The sequence below is a fragment of the Stylophora pistillata genome, chromosome 6, assembly GCF_964205215.1.
Source record: "Stylophora pistillata chromosome 6, jaStyPist1.2, whole genome shotgun sequence".
Classification (NCBI taxonomy): Eukaryota; Metazoa; Cnidaria; class Anthozoa; order Scleractinia; family Pocilloporidae; genus Stylophora; species Stylophora pistillata.
The window spans coordinates 7,769,844-7,793,382 of NC_142524.1; the positions used below are offsets into that span (position 1 = coordinate 7,769,844).

General features: G+C 39.7%; 2 protein-coding genes across 2 annotated transcripts; both read left to right on the forward strand.

Annotated features, from left to right (window-relative positions):
- Nucleotides 1–13,548: 13,548 nt before the first annotated feature.
- LOC148728049 (trace amine-associated receptor 365-like) lies at nucleotides 13,549–14,652 on the forward strand. The gene has a single exon (XM_088724910.1). The coding sequence runs from the start codon at nucleotides 13,549–13,551 to the stop codon at nucleotides 14,650–14,652; it is 1,104 nt and encodes a 367-aa protein (XP_088581036.1).
- A 7,178-nt stretch (nucleotides 14,653–21,830) lies between these two features.
- On the forward strand, nucleotides 21,831–22,694 carry LOC148728050 (melanocortin receptor 5-like). Its single transcript, XM_088724911.1, has one exon. The coding sequence runs from the start codon at nucleotides 21,831–21,833 to the stop codon at nucleotides 22,692–22,694; it is 864 nt and encodes a 287-aa protein (XP_088581037.1).
- Nucleotides 22,695–23,539: the final 845 nt, after the last annotated feature.

The window sequence follows — 23,539 nt, forward strand, 5'->3', positions numbered from 1 at the left end:
ACTGGAAAGATCGCTTTGATATTCACTATTGACTGCGAACCTTAAAATTGACCTTTTTCGTTTTAACATTTCAGCCGGAGAATATGAGAAGTGAAAGAATTTCTTCTGGTGGAGAGTCGACCTTTGATTCTTCTCAGGTTTTACCTTCAAATGCCAAATGTCTTCCAAATGTCTTAAAAATGCGCATGATAAGAATCCAACTAAAATCCGGACAGAGATCTATTTTTTAGTATTTTCACTCGAAGTACTCCAATTCAACGGTAGGAAGTCGTTACAACAATTATTGTTATTATTGTCGTTTCAAATTTCTAGTAAAATGAGTCTGAATTCCTAAACAAAAACTTGCGTAACATTCGCCACTCGCTTTTGCTATATTACACTCACGTTCTTCGCACATTTCACTTTCGCGCGTCTTTTGCACTCAAGAAATGCCTTCGCTCGAGTGGTTGGATATCTAGCTGTACATTCTACTCTGGAATATGCATGTGGGCAGATGAACACAGCGGTCAATCGTCGGCCATGCGCAAAGGGAATAATTTTAGCCGCCTCCGTGCCAATTTCCCGCGCTCACATAAGAAACAACTGCTGTATCGCAAAATAAGCGAAAGGTAGTTGATACGTTAGAAAGGTGTGAAAGGAAATAAAACAAAGAGAAAGGAAAACTCGAGACTTCGAACACAAAACTTATTCAAGTACGGATGTCCTGTTGATTTACTATCACTCTGCTTTGAGATTTATCAAAAAATATATACGACAGATGGCGCATAGATAGTAAGGATGAAAATTAGCCTGGTTCATTTACAATAAGACCACCCCAATTTAATACTTCGTTTCCCATCGCCCGACCGACCCATTTTTTTGGAAAAGTCAAAACAAAAAAAATTCCTGCAACGTTTTTAAAGCCTTTTTAGACATTTGACAGTCGTTTTAATATACATCTTTTACCATCTGGTTATACCTTCAAGCCTAAATGTGAGATTTAACATGCAAAAGTAACTGGAACACAAACTGAATGTTTCTTGGAAAAGAACATTTCGTCAAGACAGCTTTATTCATTTAAACAGTAACTTTCTGATATTGGGCCAAGTTTTGTTCCCTGGGAACGCCGGCAGATATTGGAAGCCAGTCAGAAATCGAGCCAGCTAACTTAATGCGTTGTCGACGGTTAGACAGAAAGCTTATAATCCACGGTATTAGAGATGTGTGAACACCTAAGTCCAGAAGATTTTCAAATAGTACATTAATTAAACCCAATACGATCGAAAGCTTTAGAGAAGTCAAGAAAGCAAAGGCGGAGATGTCGTCCAGGTGGTCGAGATACGTTAGCCAGGTGTGAATCATGTCAAGTAAACAACACGTTGTTGAAGTTCCCTTCAGACATCCAAACTGATACGGGTCGATTTTGTCCTTGACATCGTCAATGAACCATGTGACTACAAAATCCTCAAGAACTTTAGACAAACAGGAAGTCAACGAGATAGGTCTGAAATCGCCCTCATCCATAGGTAATTGTATTTTTGGGATGGGTATTATATTAGATTCTTTCCAGACTACTGGTACATTACCCGATCGGAGTGATGTATTGAAAATAGTGGTGATAGGTTCAGCCAGTTCATATGAGAATTCTTTAGCAATGCGACACGGTACGTTGTCTGGATCGTGAGCCTTTGAAGGTTTGATGACGAACAACTTCTAACAGACTTCATGGGGCTGCGCAGTTAAGACACCTGCCTCGGCAGGAAGAAAAGCTGGTAGCATATTACTATCAAGTGGAGGGATATCCGCATTAACTGAAACGTAAAACTGATTTAAACTAATAGCAAGATCTTGTTGGGACATAATTTTTCCATCTCATTCAAGTAAACAAAATGAAGACCTTGCAGATCTGCCAGACATTTGATTGATAATGGTCCACCACTGCGGCAGTCATCATACTTTGAAGTGCTGTACTTTGTTCTTGTAGAAAGACTCCTTCCTCTTAGCTATTTCTTGTTGGACTTTATATTTCAAGGAACATCAGGCTGGAATGTTACCGCTATGAAATGCTTTCTGTCGGTCTTTGATCATAAGTGTTATCCATGGCTTGTCTGTTGTATGCAGCTTGATGGTCTTTACAGGGAAGATCCGGTTAATAGCATCAGTTAGTTAGGTATTAAACGAGGACGTTAGATCGTCAACATACGGGTTAGGGCGAAGATCGGTGAACCAGTTATGTGTGGTAACCCATCTTCCAAAAGCGTCTATTCAAGAACGAGGATAATGGCACACCAGGCGCTTAGGGGATTTAATCCGCAAGGGCTGCCTGAGCGTTGAACTAGGTTGCCATAGTATGATATTATGGTCACTTGAGCCTAATAGGGCATGGATTGTTGGGCTGGTATACAATTCAAATTATGCATATTTGTTACTATAAGATCTAAGCATAGTTAGTAGAGGGGACTACTAACTATGATCTAAGATAGCAGAGTTTCTGGTAGGTTGCTGGACGACTTGCTTTAAACTGTGATGAGAAACAAGGTTACTATAATCAAAATCGTTGAAATCGCCTAGAAGAACCAGACCATCGTCAGGGTGTTCGTTACGTAGACGATCAGTAGTATTAATTAAATAGTCATTCAGTTCCTTATGACTTTCAGTAGGTCGACCCAGGGGGTGATGAACAACACAGATAGCTATGCCAGATAAAGGTGTAGGCAGACGTTTCAGGCCGTAAAGTAAGCCACAGGCATTCAAAGTTCGGGTTTTCTAGTCCAATCGCCGTTTACAAGGTATTACGTTATTGAAATAAACGCAGATTCCGCCACCTCAGCCAGCTACACGATCTTTGCGGAAAAGATTAAAAGCATTGATTGACAAAAGGCTATCATCGATATCGCTACGGAGCCACGTCTCTGTGATAGCGACCAAGTCGACTGGGCTCATTGCCAGTAATGCTGTTAATTCATCCAGCTTTGGAGAGAGGGAACGTGCATTCAGTAAGTAAAAACTTGGTAGTAGTACTTTCTGACCAGAAATCAAGTTGATGTTATTATTGCTGCCACCGCTGCTACTGTTGTTGCCATACATGTTGTTTAGAGCAGGGACCCCCATAGGTCCGGGCTTAGATGGAGCTTCAAGTCTTTTGAAAACTTGGTCACGTTCGGTAATCCTCACGGGAATCGCTCTCTGCTTATTAGCATGTCTGCCAGGAGACATTAGTATTCGAACCTGCGGAAATTTGCCTTTGAAAGGTTTCTATACTGGAGTTGCATCTGGAATGAGTGATTGACTTGATGTTAAATATTCGAGCATTGCTAAAATGATTGCAGGAGTCCAGTCCCAAGATTTTGTAGATGAAGTTTGAAGTCGTGGTCGATCGAAGAATTACAAGTGTTTTGGCCGTAATGAATCAACTCAGAACTTGAATATATCAATTGGCACACGCGGTGTTCTTTCGAATATGTCAAAATGATAGTTTAGCGTAGGTCCAGGTTGTGGGTGAACATCACCACTTTGTATCAGCGCTAGACAAACGTGTGATACTTGAGGGTTCTGGTAGTTGTAGCACCACGAGGCCATGTTTGGTGAATTTGACCAGAGCCGTTTTAATCCTGTATCTACGCTGTACTTTGAATGTCCAATGCACACCAGTGGAAGTATAATTACTTTAGTTAGGTTCTTAGTATGCTCTTTGAGTGCAATAGCTGTCTTGAAACAGGACGCAGCAGCCTCCTTTCTTTGGGCCGAGGATCGTCATGAGTGGTTGATGGTCGGTTTGTAATGTGAACCGTCTCCCATGGAGATAAATATGAAATCGAGGGACGCCAAAAACTATGGATAGCTCTTCCTTCTCGATTTGTGCGTAGTTTCTTTCACTGCTACTAAGAGTACGTGAGGCGAAAGCGACAGAGCGTTCTGATCCCGGCGTCAGGGAAGCGGTGCGAGAGTACAGCACCTAGCCCATAAGCAGATGCATCGCAGTCGAGGACTAATGGGAGTTTGGAGTCGTATGGTGCCAGCACATTATCGGTAGAGATCAGAGCCTTCACTTTGTCGAACGAGTCTTGGCAGAGTGTTGACCAAGACCACTTGGCACCCTTCTGAAGTAATTGGTGCAAGGGGTGCAGAAAATCTGATAGATTTTGAAGAAATTTTTTTATAGTAGTAAATTCGGGATCCCAAGAACTGTGGTGAGTGATAACGGCCCTCAGTTCACTTCCTCTCACTTCCCAGACTTCATGGCCAAGAATGGTATTCGCTACATAACGATTGCTCCCTACCACCCGTCAAGCAACGGACAGGCAGAAAGGTATGTCCAAACCTTCAAGCAAGCCTACGGAGCTGGAAACGGAACACTGTCCCAGAAGATGACCAACTTCCTTTTGCAGTATCGGAACTCCCCAAATGGGACTACAAGGTTATCCCCCGCACAACTCATGTTTGGCAGGCCCCTTCGTACCCACCTCGACCTCATCAGTCCAATAGATGTTTCAAAAAGGTCAAAAAGTGGCCCACTACCACCACATGCCAAATCCAAGCGTGTATTCTCCCCGGGAAAAGAAATCTGGTACAGGAAATTTGCCAGGAATGGGGACAAATGGGCTGCTGGAACTGTCTCCGCTCCCATCGGTAACGCCATGTATGAGATAAAGCCACAACTCATCCGGACTGCACCATTCGTAGACATGTCGACCAGCTTTTTTGCGGAGGGACACTTTACTCACGCTAGAGCTTACCATTCCCCAGACAAACCCGCTGAGTGAGTCACTCACCATGGAAGCACAACCCATATAAACGCAAGAGATTCCCCGGGGCCACCTATGCTGATGTACTTGCCAGAGGACCTCCCTTGGAAATTGACTCATCAACTCCTGGAACCCCAGGTCCCACACTGAGGGGATCATCTCGTGCTAGTAAGGGCATTCCGCCCGAAAGGCTAGATCTATAAGCCTGAACTTACCCATTCATTTGAACAGTTACTTCATTGTAAGGGGGAGGGATATCATGTATGTTAGTTCTTTACGAGGTTTCTTTGTAAAGCTAGGTCGCTAGGCAAAGGCCAGGCCACTAAGCCCCTACTGCTGCTGTCCGGTTCTTTGCGATCTACACGTGTTTCTTCGTTTGTGATTAAAGCTATTCAGAAACCCAATCTGTGTGGTTTTTCCCTTGGCCGAACGCAAAAACATGGATAACCGTGACGACTTTGCTATTTTACGGACAGTGAGAAAACTACACTTCGTCATTTTGCGTTTCGGCTAGCTAAATTGAGTTTTACCGCCCGTCAACCCGATTATAGACATCTCGATACCAGACACTTTCTAGTGGCATTTATTGAACTGCTGTCGAAAAAAAGGTTTCCGAGAGGCCGAAGAAATTGCAATGAATCTTTGTAGCGGATCAAGACGGAGTGTAGTGAGACCTGAAGCTCGACAAGATCGAGAGATGATAGAACTGAAATGGAATCAGTTCAAGCTGTCAGCACGAGTCTGCCACGAAAATACCATGTGTGGCGTTCAAATCAGCATCGCCAAAGCAACTGTCACTGCGTGCAGGCAACGAAACATTATTGACAATTCATCCATAGAGGACACAGGTGTAGTCCAAGCTTACACAATGAGCCTTCTTAGGCATGAAACCATGCATCTGTCACACATTACAAATTCAAAGCAAACTTTCTGACTTTATTTAGATGTCTTTCAACAATGAAATATAATTAAATGCCACAAAGAAATAACATTATATAACAGTCGATAATCCAGAAATTACAAATTTAACTATATTAAGAAAGGTGACAATAAAAATGAGTGCTGGAATTAACAAGTACAACACAATTTCCTCAAAGTGATTTTGGCGTTGTCCATTCGATAAATCCCAGAGTAGCAAGAAATTACGAGAAACCACTAAAATAGCTATACTCAGAATAAAACACTGATTATTTCTGATGATTGTCACGACAGTTTAAGACCTCAATTTATTTGAATCGCTCGGATGCTCTTTGACGAGAGACAACAACGGAAATTTCACGAAGTTAAATTAAATGGCATAGAAAATGTGGGCTACCCATAGAGATTCTACATCTACCATCTCAATCCTAGGATCAAAACATCGATTCTCCACTCTGTCTACAATAAATTTCCTTTAATTTTTGACGTGAGAATTTGTTAATTAATAGATCACACGATATCCTCTAGATGACTCTCTGCTTTCTCTTTGTCACCTTTTGGTAGAAAATGTTTTCGTATTATTAAGAGAATTGTCCTGAACAGAATTTGAAGACAAAAAGTTTGAAATTAAGCAGAACAGCAGTTTCCTCTTGTAATTGTATGACTACTGAACTAGTTCAAATGAAATTTTACCTTTAAATGTATGTTTTGTACGTGCAATACGAATAATTGACCGATTCGGAAACCATAGCTGTGTAGCCAGGCTCCTGAAGGAGGGAAGAATGGAGGGGAGTTGGGACAATTGAAATGCTCAGTTTTCTTTAGTTGCGACACCCGTGACACCGGTGCAGTACTCTGCTAACTGAGCTAATAATCCAACTTGGTGCTGGCCTTATTTTCAACTCTGCTCAAGTGGTGTTCATTACTGCGAAGATCGCTTTGATATTCACTATTGAGTGCGAACCTTAAAATTAACGTCACGGTTTTCGGTGTGACATTTCAGTCGGAGAGTATGAGAGGTGAAAGAATTTCTTCCGGTGGAGAGTCGATTTTTGATTGTACTCAGGTTCTACCTTCAAATGCCAAATGTCTGCCAAATGTCTTTAAAATGCGCATGATAAGAATCCAACTAAAATCCGGACAGAGATCTGTTTTTTAGCATTTTCACTCGAAGTACTCCAACTCAACGATCGGAAGTCGTTACAACAATTATTATTATTACTGGCGTTTCAAATTTTTACGAAAAAGAGTCTTAATTTAATTCCTCAAAAAAACTCGCGTGACTTTTATTTCGCCACGCGCGTTTGTCATATTGTTATATTCTTCGCACGCACCGCGCGTCTTTCACACGCAAGGAATGCCTTCGCTCGAGTGGTTGGCTACCTAGCTGTACATTCTACTCTGGAATATCTATAAATCGTTTCATTGCTCTTTTTCAGACTCCTAAGTCAGTTTTTTTCAACACCCACAGAAGCTCACATTAGACGAGACTGATGATGGAATTAGAAGCTTGCGCCATTCGTTGTCTAAGGGAGTTTCAAGCTGACTTAAATAAATGACTGTGATACAAAAATATCAATGTTGAATAATTATTAGCCTATACCAGGTGTTAAATTAGATCAAAAGTCGATCAACAGTACGCGATGGAGGCGCGTGTCGGCAGATAAACACAGCAATCAATCGTCAGACATGCGCGAGGGGATCAATTGAAGCCGCCTACGCGCCCATTTCCCGAGCGCACATAAGAAACAACTGCTCTATCACAAAATTAGCGAAAGGTAATCGAAACGTTAGAAAGCTGTCAAAGGTAATAAAACAAGGGAAAAGGAAAACTCGAGATTTTTCAAACACAAAAATATTTTTAAGTACGGGTATCCTGTTGATTTACCACCACTCTGCTTTGAGCTTTACCAAAAACGTTTTGCGCTTCGTCTGTTCCTCGTGTGATGCATCTGACAATCTAAATGCACCATCCAGCGGCCTTCATCTGGCCATAACAATTTTCAAACATGCGCAAACGTTTTACCCCTGTCATGGACAGATGGCACAGAGAGAATTAACGAAGAGAATCAAGCTGCTTCCTTTACGATACCTGGAAAATATAACGTGTTAATCAGAACGAAAGAGGACATGTTTCGGTCGTTCAACGACCATCTTCAGTTGAGAGTAGAACTGCTTTGAAGTTACATTTGAGTTTAGTACTACATTATAAGTTCAAATGTAACTTCAAATCAGTTCTACTCTCAACTGAAGATGGTCGTTGAACGACCGAAACATGTCCTCTTTCGTTTTAAATAATTACTGATTCCTTTGAAACTCTATTGTTCTCTCTCTGCATTAAATCAACGATTGTAGTCTTTAAGATGACAAAACAACTGTAGGAGGAAAACAGAGGCGTTCCTTTTTGTTAGCAGGGAAATTATCAGGGGTAATATAATTAAACGCGCTAAATAAGCATGCTGCAATATTAAAAATATTGCATTGTCCTGGCTGCAATATTAAAAATATTGCAGTGTGCAGGTTACAATTATTTAAAATATTGCAGCTTGTTTTAGAAAATTTAATGTATAAAGCGCAACAAAACTGATAGCTTACCCGCCACATTGTCAACATTACCGTTTGCGTTTAACTCTCGTTCATTGCAACTTAATTTTTTGTTTCGAAGTACCACTTTATTCAACTAAAACTTTCAAACACTGAAAATAAATACAATAAAGGAGACTGATAGTGCGGAGAACAATCTATTGCATTAAGAAGTATTATATTCATCAGTTTATTTCTAGGAAATAACAATTCTAGTGGAATTAGTGCTAACAACTACTGACTGATTACTACCCTCTTGATCACATTTTTCCGGACTTACTACTTTAACCTCTTGTGCAGTATAATTTTCCCCAGCACCGTTTTTGTCCTTTTTCTCTACATCAATTACAGCGTTTTTTGAAAGAGAACCCTGAAAAATTTCGCTTCCTTCCCTTTTGAGTGCTGATGAGGTACATTCATATGCTCTGACACCATCGGAAGACCGATGGCCAGTCGTTTCTTGGATAAGTTATTCTGAAACACCACCATCATACAACCGTGTAGCACAAGAACGCCTGAGAGAGTGATTAGTGTAGTGCCCTTCGATTTCTGCTGAAATATCTGCCTTCGTAGAGCTCTGTGTAATAAATAATCCTTCGTCTTCCGACGAACCCATCCTCTTTCTAAACCCAGGTTCATGCTGAGTAAAATGAATGAATTCTCTGGCTTATAAAGTATTCAAATTAGCGGTGTTACACGCCTTGCACGAATTAATTCCATCATTAGAACTGTTTTGAACAACTATAACAATGAGCTACAATATCAACCCTCGGCACAATTAAAATCTAAGATATATTCATCACAACAAAGAACAATAGCAATGAGCATCACAATTATCACACATAGGTGCGACTAAAAACGAAGATCCAACACAGACACAGAACAATAGGATTTCATGGGGATCAATAATTATAATAGATATTTACTTCGGCACATGGCATTATGAGAAATATTGCAGCCAGCTGAGGCCGTAGGCCGAAGCTGACTGCAATATTTCTCATAATGCCATATGCTTCAGTAATTACCATTAATTAACAAGTCATATTATACACGCTTTTGTTACCTTTGGGTATTCTGGTGGTTTCAATAGCTTTTGTTTGGTACTACATTATAAATTCAAATGTAACTTCAAATCAGTTCTACTCTCAACTGAAGATGGTCGTTGAACGACCGAAACATGTCCTCTTTTGTTCTAATTAACATGTCGTATTATACACTCTTTTGTTACCTTTGGGTATTCTGTTAGTTTCAATAGCTTTTTTTAGTACCTGGAAAATAAAAGTTAATTAAAAATAAATTTGATTTCCTGCTTCAATCTTGTTTATAATCGATACTGGTGTGCCCCAAGGGTCTTTACTCAGTCCTAGACTTTACAGCATTTACTCAAATGGTCTGCCCGGAGCCACGACGAACGCTTCCGTTGAAATGTTTGCAGATGATACTACAGTTTTCTGCATTGGAAATACTGTTGATGAAGTCTTATCTAAGATACAGAAAGCGATCGTCGACTTAAACAAATGGGCTAAGGATAACTTCATGGCTATTCATCCTGCAAAAACTGAATTATAACATAACCAAAGTAAAGCGCGCGCTCTGATTGGTCAATTTAGCGTCCCCCATTTGCCCATGGGTGTACGCTGCTGACGTGAGTAAATGCAAAGTCTATTTTTCCGTGCGCGCTTGTTTTTTCTGGTCACGTAAGATTTTTTAAATAAAAGGGAATTCTTTAGCTACAATGTATCAATGTTATGTTATAAAACAAATGGGAAACACCACAGCGTACACTATTGAGTTATGGATACACTTGGGAGGTTTGCTAAGCACTCAAGAAGCTAGAGTCGCTCTCGGCTATCGCCTCGAGCGACTCTTACGCTTCTTTCGTGCTTAGCAACCTCCCGCGTGCATCCATAACTCAACAGTGTACGCTGTGGTGTTTACCATTTGTTAACTAATGTTGTTATCAAAATCAAAATTCATCGGACCCTTACAGACAATTTGTTTAGGGCAAAATAATTTGTTGTTTGTTTCCAAAGCTACATGTTTAGGGATTCTTGTCGATAATAACCTCTCTTGGTCACCACATGTAAAATCTTTGAGTAAGCGTTTTCAGCAAGAGTGAAGAAACTCACACACTTAAAAGGACTCGACAATCGCATCTTTGAGTCAATTTATTTCAAAGGTATTATTCCAAGTATTACGCGTTCAATTGCACTAGGGGGATCTTCAAAGTCACTTCAGACCCAAGAGGACGTTCACATTGGAGCCGCGAGATTTATTCTTAACCTAAAGGAATCTACCCCCAACACTGAAGTCCTGGCAGCGACAAAATGGAAGTCCTTATCAAACATCTACAAAAAGAGGATTGCAACTATATCTTATCAGGCATTTTACAATAGAGCTCCGGCTGGTATAAGCTCTCTATTTATTAAACACTCTCCGTTGAGAAATCTAAGGGACAGTCTGAAACTATAGGTGCAACGCCCTAAAAGTGACTTCCGTCGATCTTCATTCCCTCACCACGCGTCTATTCTATGAAAAAACTTACCCATGTACTTAAAGAGCAAACCGCGAACACTGTTTCTTTTGAATCTGCTCTTAACGCAAAATCCGACATTTTAGATAAAATAACATTTAATGGTTTACGGGGAATAAATAAAGACATTGTAAATTACATATATTAATGTTATTTTACTATATTTATTTATTTTATTTATTTTTAACACTACAGTCGATTAACTGTAAATCATCTTACAAGGTATTACATCTTTTCTTATTTATCATAAATTCACAAGTTTGTTATTATTATTTGGATATATCAACAAAGTTGAAATGGTAAATTGGCCACCGTAACGGTTACAAAAGCTGACGTTTCGAGCGTTAGCCCTTCGTCGGAGCGAATAGAGGAATTGTGAGTTGCGTGTGCTTTTAAAGGAAGAAAATGGAGATACGTTATTGGTGGGAACATGGCAACGAGAAAAACATGAATAAATTAGTGGAATGAAAAGCCTTCGTTGATCCCTGTGGGATTTAGACTGCCGGTTTGAAAGATGAGCTTTTGTTCAAGATTTTTACGGCTTTCCGTGCTACCTAAGTGTAAGGAAAGACCGAAGATTTCCATATGTTGCTTAGAATGATTAGGTAAATTAAAATGTCTAGCGACTGGTTTCCATGTGTCCTTGTCATTCCTTTCCACGTCTCGAAGGTGTTCTCGGAATCGGTCACCTAGTCTTCTGCCTGTTTCGCCGATGTAGATCTTTTTGCAATAAGTGCAAGTTATGCAATAGATTACATTAGCGGAGGTGCACGTGAAGTGATCGGTGATCTTAATGGATCATTTAGGTCCCGATATTTTATTAGTGTTGTGAATGAAAGGACACGTTTTGCATCGTGCACGAGCGCATTTAAAAGTGCCTGTTTGGTCATTAGTCTGAAAAGAACTTTTGACCAAAAAAGTGCCTATGTTTTTGTCGCGTTTGAATGAAATGAGCGGAGGCTGCGAAAAGATAGTGCTTGTCTCAGGATCGTTTTGAAGTAATATATAGTTTTTAAGAATGGTGGATTTAACTGAGTGGTCCTGAGGGTGAAACGTAAGAGTGAATGGAATGCGGTCGGAATCTTCCTTATGCGACGTTTGTAGTGCTGAATGTCGATCAATAAGTTGGGCGCGGTGGTAACCCACTTGAACGACAGAAACAGGGTAACCACGTTTATCGAAGAACTGGTATATTGACTCTGATTTGTGGTGGAAATCAGAGTCATCACTACATAAACGACGAAGTCTTAGAAACTTAGAAAAAGGAATGGAATTCTTAACGTGAGATGGATGCGAAGACGAATATAACAAGTAATTGTGCGAGTCTGTAGGTTTGTAATACACACTAGCGCATAAAGCGTTACCTTCAATTGAAACTTTGATGTCTAAAAAGGATAAAGAATTGTCAGAAACTTCCCAGGTATATTTCAGAGCCGGGTGAAAAGAATTGACTGCGGTTATGAATTGAGTGAGCTCCTCTCTGGTAGAGGAGGTAGCGCCGCTACAGTCATCGATGTAGCGACCGTAGAGTTCAGGTTTGGACCCGTTGTATTGGCTGAAAATTGATGTTCGTCAAAACCTACAAAAAGATTGGCATAGCTAGGTCCCATTTTGGTGCCCATGGATACATTATTGGTGTTTTTGAAGAAGTTGTTTCAGAATGAAAAACAATTGAATGTGAGCACTAGTTCGGCTAAGCGTAGTAGTGTTTCAGATTTAGGTTCCTTATCAATACGTTGATCAAAAAAATTTTTAAGGGCCAGAAGGCCTTCGCCATTAGAAATGACAGTGTAAAGGAACGTAAAATCCATGGTGAAAAGAAGTTTGTTTTGGCCAAGGAAATTAAAGTCTCGAAAAATTTGAAGAGCGTGTTGGCTGTCTTTAATATATGATGGTAAAGTTTTGACGATGGGAGCCATAATTTTGTCTAGATAGCTGGAGATACGTTCGGTAGGGCAACTGCAAGCCGAGACAATGGACCGACCCGGGTTGTTAGGTTTGTGAATTTTAGGTAAAAAGTAAATACGAGAAGTTCTAGGAGTGATTATGATGAGATTTTTTGCGGAAGCCGGCAATTCTTGTTTAGTTATGTTGGCCATTAAACTATTAGCCTTTATTCATTTGTTATTATTATTATTTAAATTTTATAGATACACTTTAGTTTGTAGGTCCACATCAGCTTTTTAGCTGCTTTTTATCGACCTACGTGACAAATAAAGTATGTATACATGTATCTATGTAGGTATGTAAGTACAAAATGGGTTCAAGTCTATCAACCTTAAAATAAAAAGACGAACCGAAGTTTTCTTACCATCCTGAGAGTTTTCCCGTGAAATAAACATGTGATGTGAAGAAAAGTAATCAGCAAAAGGTTTGGGAAATTGCCATTAGTTCCGAAAACAACATTTATGGTGTCGGAAAATGGATCTAAAGTACCGCCAAAACACAATTTGTTTCGGCCAGTCAACCACATAATTATTATCTCAAGAGAAAAGGCTTTGCCAAAACATTCAATGGATATGGCCTTCAGCCGAAACCAGTTTATGATCGGTGGGAGTCAAGCCAACGATAAATAGTCGATCGACATCAATTATCGGTCGCAAAAGGCCACTCGGCGGCATTCAAACCAATTTCCAGCTAATTACGTTCCTCTTGACGTAAAGCTGTATCTGTTTCAGCACTTAAGCAAAAGAGAATATCAATTTTGCCAAGTCCTTCAAATATACATTTGCATTTGCGTCCACTTAACTGCTTTCTTCTCCTTATCCTATCAGTTTGAAAAGCAGCACGATGTCTTTGCGGTACTCACTTCCAAGCGTTGTAGTTTGGGTGAATACAGTGGTCGAAAAACTCGCTCTCCTCTGCGGCGAAATGAATCAGTCTTCTTCCGTTGGCCATGAAAACAGTTGTGTTAATTTATTTTTTCCTGTTCGTCTGCAATACGATTTTTCCAATCTGACACGCACTTTTCTCATAGTAGCAGCTGCTGTTAGCTTCGTCGCCAGTCCTTTTGCCTGCTTTTTGAACGTGATGGTTATTTTGGCCGTGAAAACCAAACGACGTCTTCAAACTTACTCCAACATTTTGTTGGCATCTTTAGCGCTTACTGATCTAATGGCTGGAGTCGTTGTTCAACCTCTCCATGGAGCTATGTCAGTTTTTATGCTGCTGAGAAAAAGATTCTACGAATTTTGCGAAGTAAATCTTGCTTTTAGCATCTCCTTACTCGTAATTTGGCATACTGTGATATGTCACTTGGCTTTCATCAGCGGAGAACGATACCTCACAATCAAATATTCTTTCACACACGACCAAATGCTCACTAAATTGCGAGTTATAGTTTTATCGACTGGCGCCTGGATCCCAGGCATTCTTGTTTACTTTTCTATGTCCAGGGGGATTGTGATCCCAGTGCTAGTTTTCACAGTAGCATTGTTGAGTTCAATCATCTGCCTTCAGGTCCTCGTTTATAAGGAAGCTAGACGCCATGAAAAGCGGATCCTTGTCCTTCAAGTTTCTGAGGAAGCCAAAGCCAGATTCAAAAGAGAAAAGAAAGCCTTAAAGTTAACAACTTTCACGATAGTGATCATATTGCTTATTTTTATTCTCCCAATTGCTGTTATGTCCATCACGTGGGTTCTATTCGGGGAAAAGTTTTCAAACAGTGAGAAAACTACACTTCGTCATTTTGTGTTTGGGTTAGTTGTGTTGCATTCTACTGTCAACCCGATTATATACACATGTCGAAACAGACAATTTCTGGTCGCATTCATTGAACTGCTGTGGAGAAAAGGTTTCCGAGAGGCCGAAGAAATGGCGAGGAATCCTTGTAGCAGATCAAGACGAATTGTTGTGAGACCCGAAGCTCGAATTGATGGAACTGAACGTAAGTGAGTTGAAGTTGCCAATACATGGCGCGAGCATGTTGATTTAGTCCGTGGTCGGCGAGTTGTTCGATCGTCTGATCAACGAAATGTCAGCACAATTTTAACTATGTATTCGTGGATATATTTTGCCTTTCAGACTGAAATGTAAGGACGCTATTTCAAATTAACTTCTGTAAATTGAACTCGTCGACAACTTGAACGTATTATTTTTGGGAAATGTTCATTTTCTTGGTCAAGAGCCAACTTTCAGAACTCGGTAAGGAAACACATTCAGCAAGCTTAATTTCTTTGAGTATAATTTACCTCCATTTTAGATAATAAGCTAAGATTCAAATTGATAGAAGGTAAATAATACCATGCTTTGGTAATAAATGTGAATCTCGAAGAAAAATGGAACTTTTTATCAAGGCGAAGCGAAAGCACACCCATCCTACACGGTGTTACATGAACAATTGCAAATCAAAAACGCTGCAAAATATCGCGTTACCCATGCATATCGCTCTCACTGGAACTTAACATTCGTTACAGTCCTAAGAGTGTATTGGAAATTAGTTATTTCCATATGGTATGAGAGGAGCTCCTATGAATGCTGCCACTCAGCAAAAGCCACATGAAATCCATTGTTCTCCTGGATGTGCTATCAAAAAGAAAAATTTCTGGGAAAGTTGGAATAAGTATAATAATGTTGGAACTAAAATGAAAACAGAAGCCGGATTTGCTTCACGATTAATGCAGACAGGGAGTTCAGGACAAATAGTGTATGGTCGATGATTATTGTTCAGTGCTTTAGGGCCTTGCAGAGATTGTAGCACACCAAAGGTTTGAGGAGTTTTGTGATTGAATCATAGATCCTGTTGCCTAGTAAGATTCCTTGAACAATTATCTGGTACACCAACGCCTGACTCAGTGGACTGCTTTTTACAGAAATATCCACATTGGATGAATAAAACAATTTGCTAAACAAAGGGGGAATGAGTGTACATGGGTTGCTTCCTATTCTGCTAAGAACTGTTGACTGTAAAATAGCGCTTAGAAAGAACCAGAAAGTGACATTGCCATGTTGTTGTGGTTGGGTAGACTATATGTTTTTTCTTTTTTAAGAAAGAAAAACTTTTTTAAAAAAATGCAATAGATTTATCTAGCCATCTTTGTGGCATTGCATGTGTAAAAGTATGGAACCCTAAAAGAAAGGGTTCCCAAATCTCCACAAAAATAGTGCGTTAATAAGGGGAAAGGAAGCGTGAGGGTGGCAAGTGTTGAAAGTGTGAGATGATGAAAATAAAATAGAGAATTTGTACTGAGGGACCTACAAACTGCACGGCAGTTAGGTCAGTCACAAGGCAGCATTCAAATAAAAACTATCAGTAGTTCAATTGGGTATTAGCATTGAGGGTCCACACTTTCACACTTTTATTTTCTTATAGATCTACGAGGTGTTCCTTTGACCTGCAGATTGTAGGTCAAATTTTTCTAAACTTAATATAATTACACTGGAAATAAGATGAAAATAAAGAAAACAATGCAAAAAAAGACAAAAAGATGAACAAGAAAAAAAAAGGAAAATGAAAGATTTTCATTGTTAAGGACTCCATAAAGGAATCTTCAGTCTCTAAAAAATTGGAAAGCCCTTTCTGCTTGTTTGTTTTTTTTTTTTTAAGATTTCTGTGACAAATTTGTATATTCATTATTTTTATATTCAGTTTGCAAGGCATCCACTTCAAGGCAGTACAAAAATTTAAATGTTAATAATAAGGAAGGTTAGAATGAAACAAGATGAGAAAGTCATAATCAAAGGAAAAGGAATGAGGGAGATGAGTAACATGTTGGTTAGTATTAAATGTAGGTGGTAAAAGGAAGGGACGAGGTCAGGTATATGGAGCCAAAAAAAGTTTTTTTGAGTTAAAAAAAATTTTGAACTGAATATTTTGATTGATATGATGTGGGGTGGGAGTTAAGGATGGGTTGGTCTGAGTTGGTTTTGATTGACAATTGGGTTAAGGTAAATGATTGATCAAAATTACTGGTATCTGTCTTGAATTTGAATGGTGATAAGAATAGACACAAAATTAAATTCCAAAATAATTTAGTGTTATGAAAACTTAACGAAGCTATTTTGACAACACGGTAAGTAATGGAACCATTGAAAAATATCAATGAGGGAAAAATTCCCTCCAATATTAGCCTGATAGATATTTACCTGATAGACATTTAACATTGGTTAACAAATAAATGGCTTCTTGTTTCGTACTTTTTCCAATCCTAGAGTCTCTTTCCTCAAAACTAAACCTAATGTATGATTTTGAGTCAACATAGTTCACAACGAAATCCATCTGTTATCTCCACACCTCGGTCTCCTTCGGCACTTCAGTAAAATTTTGTTTCACAGGCGTCACACCACGTGCTCCCTGATTGATATCTCGCTTTCTTTCTTCCCTTTATGTCCAAAATTTTGAAAAGGCTTACAGGAATTAAGTTTAATTAATTGGAAAGTCGGTCGGAAAACACGCTCTTCAACTATCTTGCTTCACGATCATGCGACGATGATGTAAACAAAACTGGAGTTTCTTCAGGCGCGTTCATAGCTCTTGCCAACCCAAGAGGCAGGAGCTTAGAATTGCCGTTAAAAGCTTCTTTACTGCGCCTTGTTTTACCGACGAACCAAAATTTTGCATGAACGGACGAAAAAGAGGTCAGAAAAAGCTAACGCGACACTGTTAACGTTGCCGCAAATTGAGCAAGTTCGCAACCGTATAGAGACTTTGCTCAAAAGACTGTTTTTCGGCGCGAGAACAATTTTTGTACAACTTGTACACCCCCTTAATTTTTTGAAATTCTTTTCTTCTTTTCAAAAATGAGAATTAAAACCTTATCTTTTCAACGGCTTCCTTATTTTTTAAACTTTTGTAATGGCTTTTCCTTTCCCGCAAAAATTCTATTGAGTTTGAGTGAGCGCACGTTTGAGCCTGCGTTTCTTACCGCGGGTCTCTGGCGCACGCGCAGACGTTTTTCATCCCTGTCTATCTTGCCCTAAAAAACGTATTTCTGCGGATTTCCTCGGTGTCACTCACGCCACACATGCGCAGACGTTGTTCATCCCTGTCACGCTTCGTCTGTTACTCGTGTGATACTTTAGCCCTACCGAACTTATCTCCAGCTATCTAGACAAAATTATGGCTCTCATCTTCAAAACTTTACCATCATATCTTAAAGACAGCCAACACGCTCTTCAGATTTTTCGAGACTGTAATTTCCTTGGCCAAAACAAACTTCTTTTCACCATGAATTTTACGTTTCTTTACACTGTCATTCCTAATGGCGAAGGCCTTCTGGCCCTTAAACATTTTTTTGATCAACGTACTGATAAGGAACCTAAATCTGAAACACTACTACGCTTTGCCGAACTAGTGCTCATACTCAATTGTTTTTCATTCGGAAACAACTTCTTCAAACAAACCAATGGTGTAGCCATGGGCACCAGAATGGGACATAGCTATGCCAATCTTTTTGTAGGTTTTGTCGAACATCAATTTTTCAGCCAATACAACGGGTCCAAACCTGAACTTTACGGTCGCTACATCGATGACTGTATCGGCGCTACCTCCTCTACCGGAGAGGAGCTCACTCAAATCATAACCGCAGTCAATTCTTTTCACCCGGCTCTGAAATATACCTGGGAAGTTTCTGACAATTCTTTATTCCTTTTAGACATCAAAGTTTCAATTGAAGGTAACGGTTTATGCACTAGTGTGTATTACAAACCTACAGACTCACATAATTACTTGTTATATTCGGCTTCGCATCCATCTCACGTTAAGAATTCCATTCCTTTTTCTCAGTTTCTAAGACTTCTTCGTTTAGATAGTGATGACTCTGATTTCCATCACAAATCAGAGTCAATGTGCCAGTTTTTCGATAAACGCGGTTACCCTGTTTCTGTCGTTCAAGCGGGTTACCACCGCGCCCAACTTATTGATCGACATTCAGCACTACAAACGTCGCATAAGGAAGATTCCGACCCCATTCCATTCATTCTCACGTTTCACTCAGTTCACCGTGACCACTCAGTTAAATCCATCATTCTTAAAAACTTGAAATTACTTCAAAACGATCCTGAGACAAGCAGTATCTTTTCGCAGCCGCCGCTCATTTCATTCAAACGCGACAAAAGCATAGGCAATTTTTTGGTCAGAAGTTCTTTTCAGACTAATGACCAAACAGGCACTTTTAAATGCGCTCGTGCACGATGCAAAACGTGTCCTTTCATTCACAACACTGATAAAATATCGGGACCTAAACGATCCATTAAGATCACCGATCACTTCACGTGCACCTCCGCCAATGTAATCTATTGCATAACTTGCACTTATTGCAAAAAGATATGCATCGGCGAAACAGGCTGAAGACTAGCTGACCGATTCCGAGAACACCTTCGAGACGTGGAAAGGAATGACAAGAATACATCGAAACCCGTCGCTAGGCATTTTAATTTACCTAATCATTCTAAGCAACATATGGCAATCTGCGGTCTTTCCTTACACTTAGTTAGCACGGAAAGCCGTAAAAATCTTGAACAAAAGCTCATCTTTCAAACCGGCAGTCTAAATCGCACAGGGATTAACGAACGGTTTTCATTCCACTAATTTATTCATGTTTTTCTCGTTGCCATGTTTCCACCAGTAACGTAGCTCCATTTTCTGCCTTTAACAGCACACAAAAGCCACAATTCCTCTATTCGCTCCGACGAAGGGCTAACGCTCGAAACGTCAGCTTTTGTAATCGTTATGGTGGCCAATTTAACATTTCAACTTTGCTGATATATCCAAATTAACTCGTGTGATACATCTGACAATCTAAATGCACCATCCAGCGATCTTCATCTGGCCATTACAATTTTCGAACATGCGCAAACGTTTGACGCCTGTCATGGACAAATGGCACAAAGAGAATTAAGGAAGAAAATCAAGCTGGTTCCTTTACGATACCTGGAAAATATGACGTGTTAATTAGAACAAAAGAGGACATATTTCGGTCGTTCATCGACCATCTTCAGTTGAGAGTAGAACTGATTTGAAGTTACATTTGAACTTATAATGTAGTAGTGAACAAAAGCTATTGAAACTAACAGAATACCCAAACAACAACAAACATATGAAACATATGAGTGAACTGCGGTTATGAGACGTATATAAGAGCGATCCTTCGCAGTAAAGCACTATTTGAGCAATAGTGGAAATCAGACCTGAAAAAAATTTCAGGCCTGTACGGGATTCGAACCACTGACCTCTGCGATACTAGTGCAGCGCTCTACCAATTGAGCTAACAAGCCAACTGGGAGCACTTTTCTTACCAAAGGTAAGAAAAGAGTGTATAATATGACGGGTTAATTAGAACGAAAGAGGACATGTTTCGGTCGTTCAACGACCATCTTTAGTTGAGAGTAGAACTGATTTGAAGTTACATTTGAGTTAAGTAGTAAATTATAAGTTCAAATGTAACTTCAAATCAGTTCTATTCTCAACTGAATATGGTCGTTAAACGACCGAAACATGTCCTCTTTCGTTCTAATTAACACGTCATATTATACACTCTTTTGTTACCTTCGGGTATTCTGTTAGTTTCAATAGCTTTTGTTTAGTACCTGGAACATAAAAGTTAATTAAAAATAAATTTGATTGTCTGTTTCAATCTTGTTTATAATCGAATTGAAAACTGGGTTCAAGTCTATCAACCTTAATATAAAAAGACGAACCGAAGTTTTCTTACCATCTGAGAGTTTTCCCCGTGAAATAAACATGTGATGTGAAGGAAAGTAATCAGCAAAAAGTTTGGGAAATTGCCACTCTTATTAGAGTGCTTGATTTTGAGGTTTTTGTCCGGCTCTTTTTAACACTTTTAACCGCAGAATTCTAATTTGCTAACCGAAACATAAATGACGAATGCCGGTTTTCAAAACCCCATAGAGAAAGCGTGGAGTAAAACGTAGTTGAAACTATAACACTTCTATTAGTTCCGAAGACAACATTTATGGTATCGGAAAATTGATCTAAAGTGCCGCCAAAACATAATTTGTTTTGGCCAGTCAACCACCTAATTATTATCTCAAGAGAAAATGCTTTACCAAAACATTCAACGCCTCGTCTGTTACTCGAGTGATACATTTGACAACCTAAGTGCACCACCCAGCGGTCTTCACCTGGCCATTACAATTTTCGCACTGGCGCAAACGTTTGACCCCTGTCTTGGATAGATGGCACAGAGAGAATTAACGAAGAGAATCAAGCTGGTTTCTGTACAATACCTGGAAAATAAAGGTTGATAAAAAATAAATTTGATTGCCTGTTTCAGTCTCGTTTAAAATCGAATTGCTAACTGAGTTCAAGTCTATCAACCTTACTATAAAAAGACGAACCGAAGTTTTCTTACCATCTGAGAATTTTCCCTGTTTGCTAACCGAAACAGAAAAGACGAATAACGGTACCGTTTTTCAAAATCCCATATAGAAAGCGTGGAGTAAAACGTAGTTGGAACTTTAACACTTCAATTAGTTCCGAAAACAACATTTATGGTGTCGGAAAATTGATCTAAAGTGCCGCCAAAATACAATTTGTTTCGGCCAGTCAACCGCATAATTATTATCTCAAGAGAAAAGGCTTTTCCAAAACATTCAATGGATATGGCCTTTAGCTGAAATCAGTTTATGACCAATGGAAGTAAAGCCGACTGTAAAAAGTCGATCAACACAAACTATCGGTCGCAAAAAGGCCATTCAGTGGCATTCAAACCATTTCCAGCTAATTACGTTCCTCTTGACGTAAAGCTGTATCTGTTTCAATACTTATACAATAGAGAATATGAATTTATGCCAAGTCCATCAAATGTACATTTGCATTTGCGTCCGCTTAACTTTTTTCTTCTCCGTATCATATCAGTTTGAAAAGCAGCAAGCTCTCTTTGCGATATTCAATTCCAAGCGTTGTCGTTTGGGTCAATACAGTAGTCGAAAAACTCACTCTGCTCTGCGGCGAAATGAATCAGTCCTCTTCCGTTAGCCTTGAAAACAGTTGTGATAATTTATTTTTTCCTGTTCGCATGGAATACTATTTTTCCGATCTAACACACGCTTTTCTCGTCGCAGCAGCTGTCCTCAGCTTCGTCGCCTGTCCGCTTACCTGCCTTTTGAACGTGATGGTTATTTTGGCCGTGAAAACCAAACGATGTCTTCAAACTAACTCCACTAAGTTTTTGGCATCTTTAGCGCTTACTGATTTAATGGTTGGAGTCGTTGTTCAACCTCTCCATGGAGCTATGACAGTTTTTATGCTGCAGAGAAAAAGATTCTACGAATTTTGCGAAGTAAATCTGGCTTTTACCATCTCCTTTGTCGTAATTTGGCATGCTGTGATATGTCACTTGGTTTTGATCAGCGGAGAACGATACCTCACAATCAAATACTGTTTCGCACACCACGAAATCCTCACTAAAGCGCAAGTTATAGTTTTATCGGCTGGTGCCTGGATCCCAGGTATTCTTGTTTACTTTTTTATTTTCAAGAGCATTCTGATCCCAGTGGTAGTTTTCGCAGTAGCATTGTTGAGTTTAATCATCTGCCTTCAGGTCCTCGTTTATAAGGAAGCTAGACGCCATGAAAAGCGGATCCTTGCCCTTCAAGTTTCTGATGAGGCCAGAGCAAGATTCAAAAGAGAAAAGAAAGCCTTAAAGTTAACAACTTTCACGATAGTGACCATATTGCTCTTTTTTATTCTCCCAATCGCTGTTCTGTACATCACGTGGGTTCTATACGGGGAAAAGTTTTCAAACAGTCAGAAAACTACACTTCGTCATTTTGTGCTTGGGTTAGTTGTGTTGCAATCTACTGTCAACCCGATTATACGCACATGTCGAAACAGACAATTTCTGGTCGCATTCATTGAACTGCTGTGGAGAAAAGGTTTCCGAGAGGCCGAAGAAATGGCGAGCAATCCTTGTAGCAGATCAAGACGAAATGTTGTGAGACCCGAAGCTCGAATTGATGGAACTGAACGTCAGTGAGTTCAAGCTGCCAATACAAGTATGCCTCGAGAATACCACTTGTAACTTTCAAATCAGTAACAACACTACAACTGTCACCGCGTGCATGCAAAAAAAACATTGACAATCCATCTTTAGAGGCCACAGGTTCCTCGAGCTTCTTTAAACTGAGCCTTCTGTTTCAGCTGTCACTGCATTCATGAAACAAAACATTGACAAACCATCCTTAAAGGCCACATGTTACTCAAGCTTCCACTATGAGCCCTCAAGAATTAAACATGTAAACCGAATTCAAGTGCGAGCAAAGACGCGAAAAACTCTTGCTTGGATTTGATGATGCGTCTGATTGGTTGCTGGGGAATGTGGACTCCTCGCAGGATCTCTCGCAGATCTCCCTCCTTTGGAAACCGTTATAACAGAACTTCCAGACAAGATGCTTTGCATAAAAGAGAGCAGCTAATGAGGTTTACGATAAATGCTGTAGCATACCGAAGAGTTTGGTTTGTCATCAGCCTGTGCAATTTATTAGAACCTGTAGAATGCAGAGACGAGCAAGTGTCAGGGTCGGCGTCTGAGCAGAGCTCCTATGTATGGACCTTCCTGAGTTTCGATCTTAACTGCGTTCCTCGTTGTCTTTCAGATGTTTCCTTAAATGTTTCCAGAATTCTAATTTGCTAACCGAAACATAAAAGACGAATGCCGGTTTTCAAAACCCCATTCAGAAAGCGTGGGGTAAAACGTAGTTGAAACTGTAACGCTTCCATTAGTTCTGAAAACAACATTTATGGTGTCGGAAAATTGATCTCAAGTGCCGCCAAAGCACAATTTGTCTCGGCCAGTCAACCGCATAATTATTATCTCAAGAG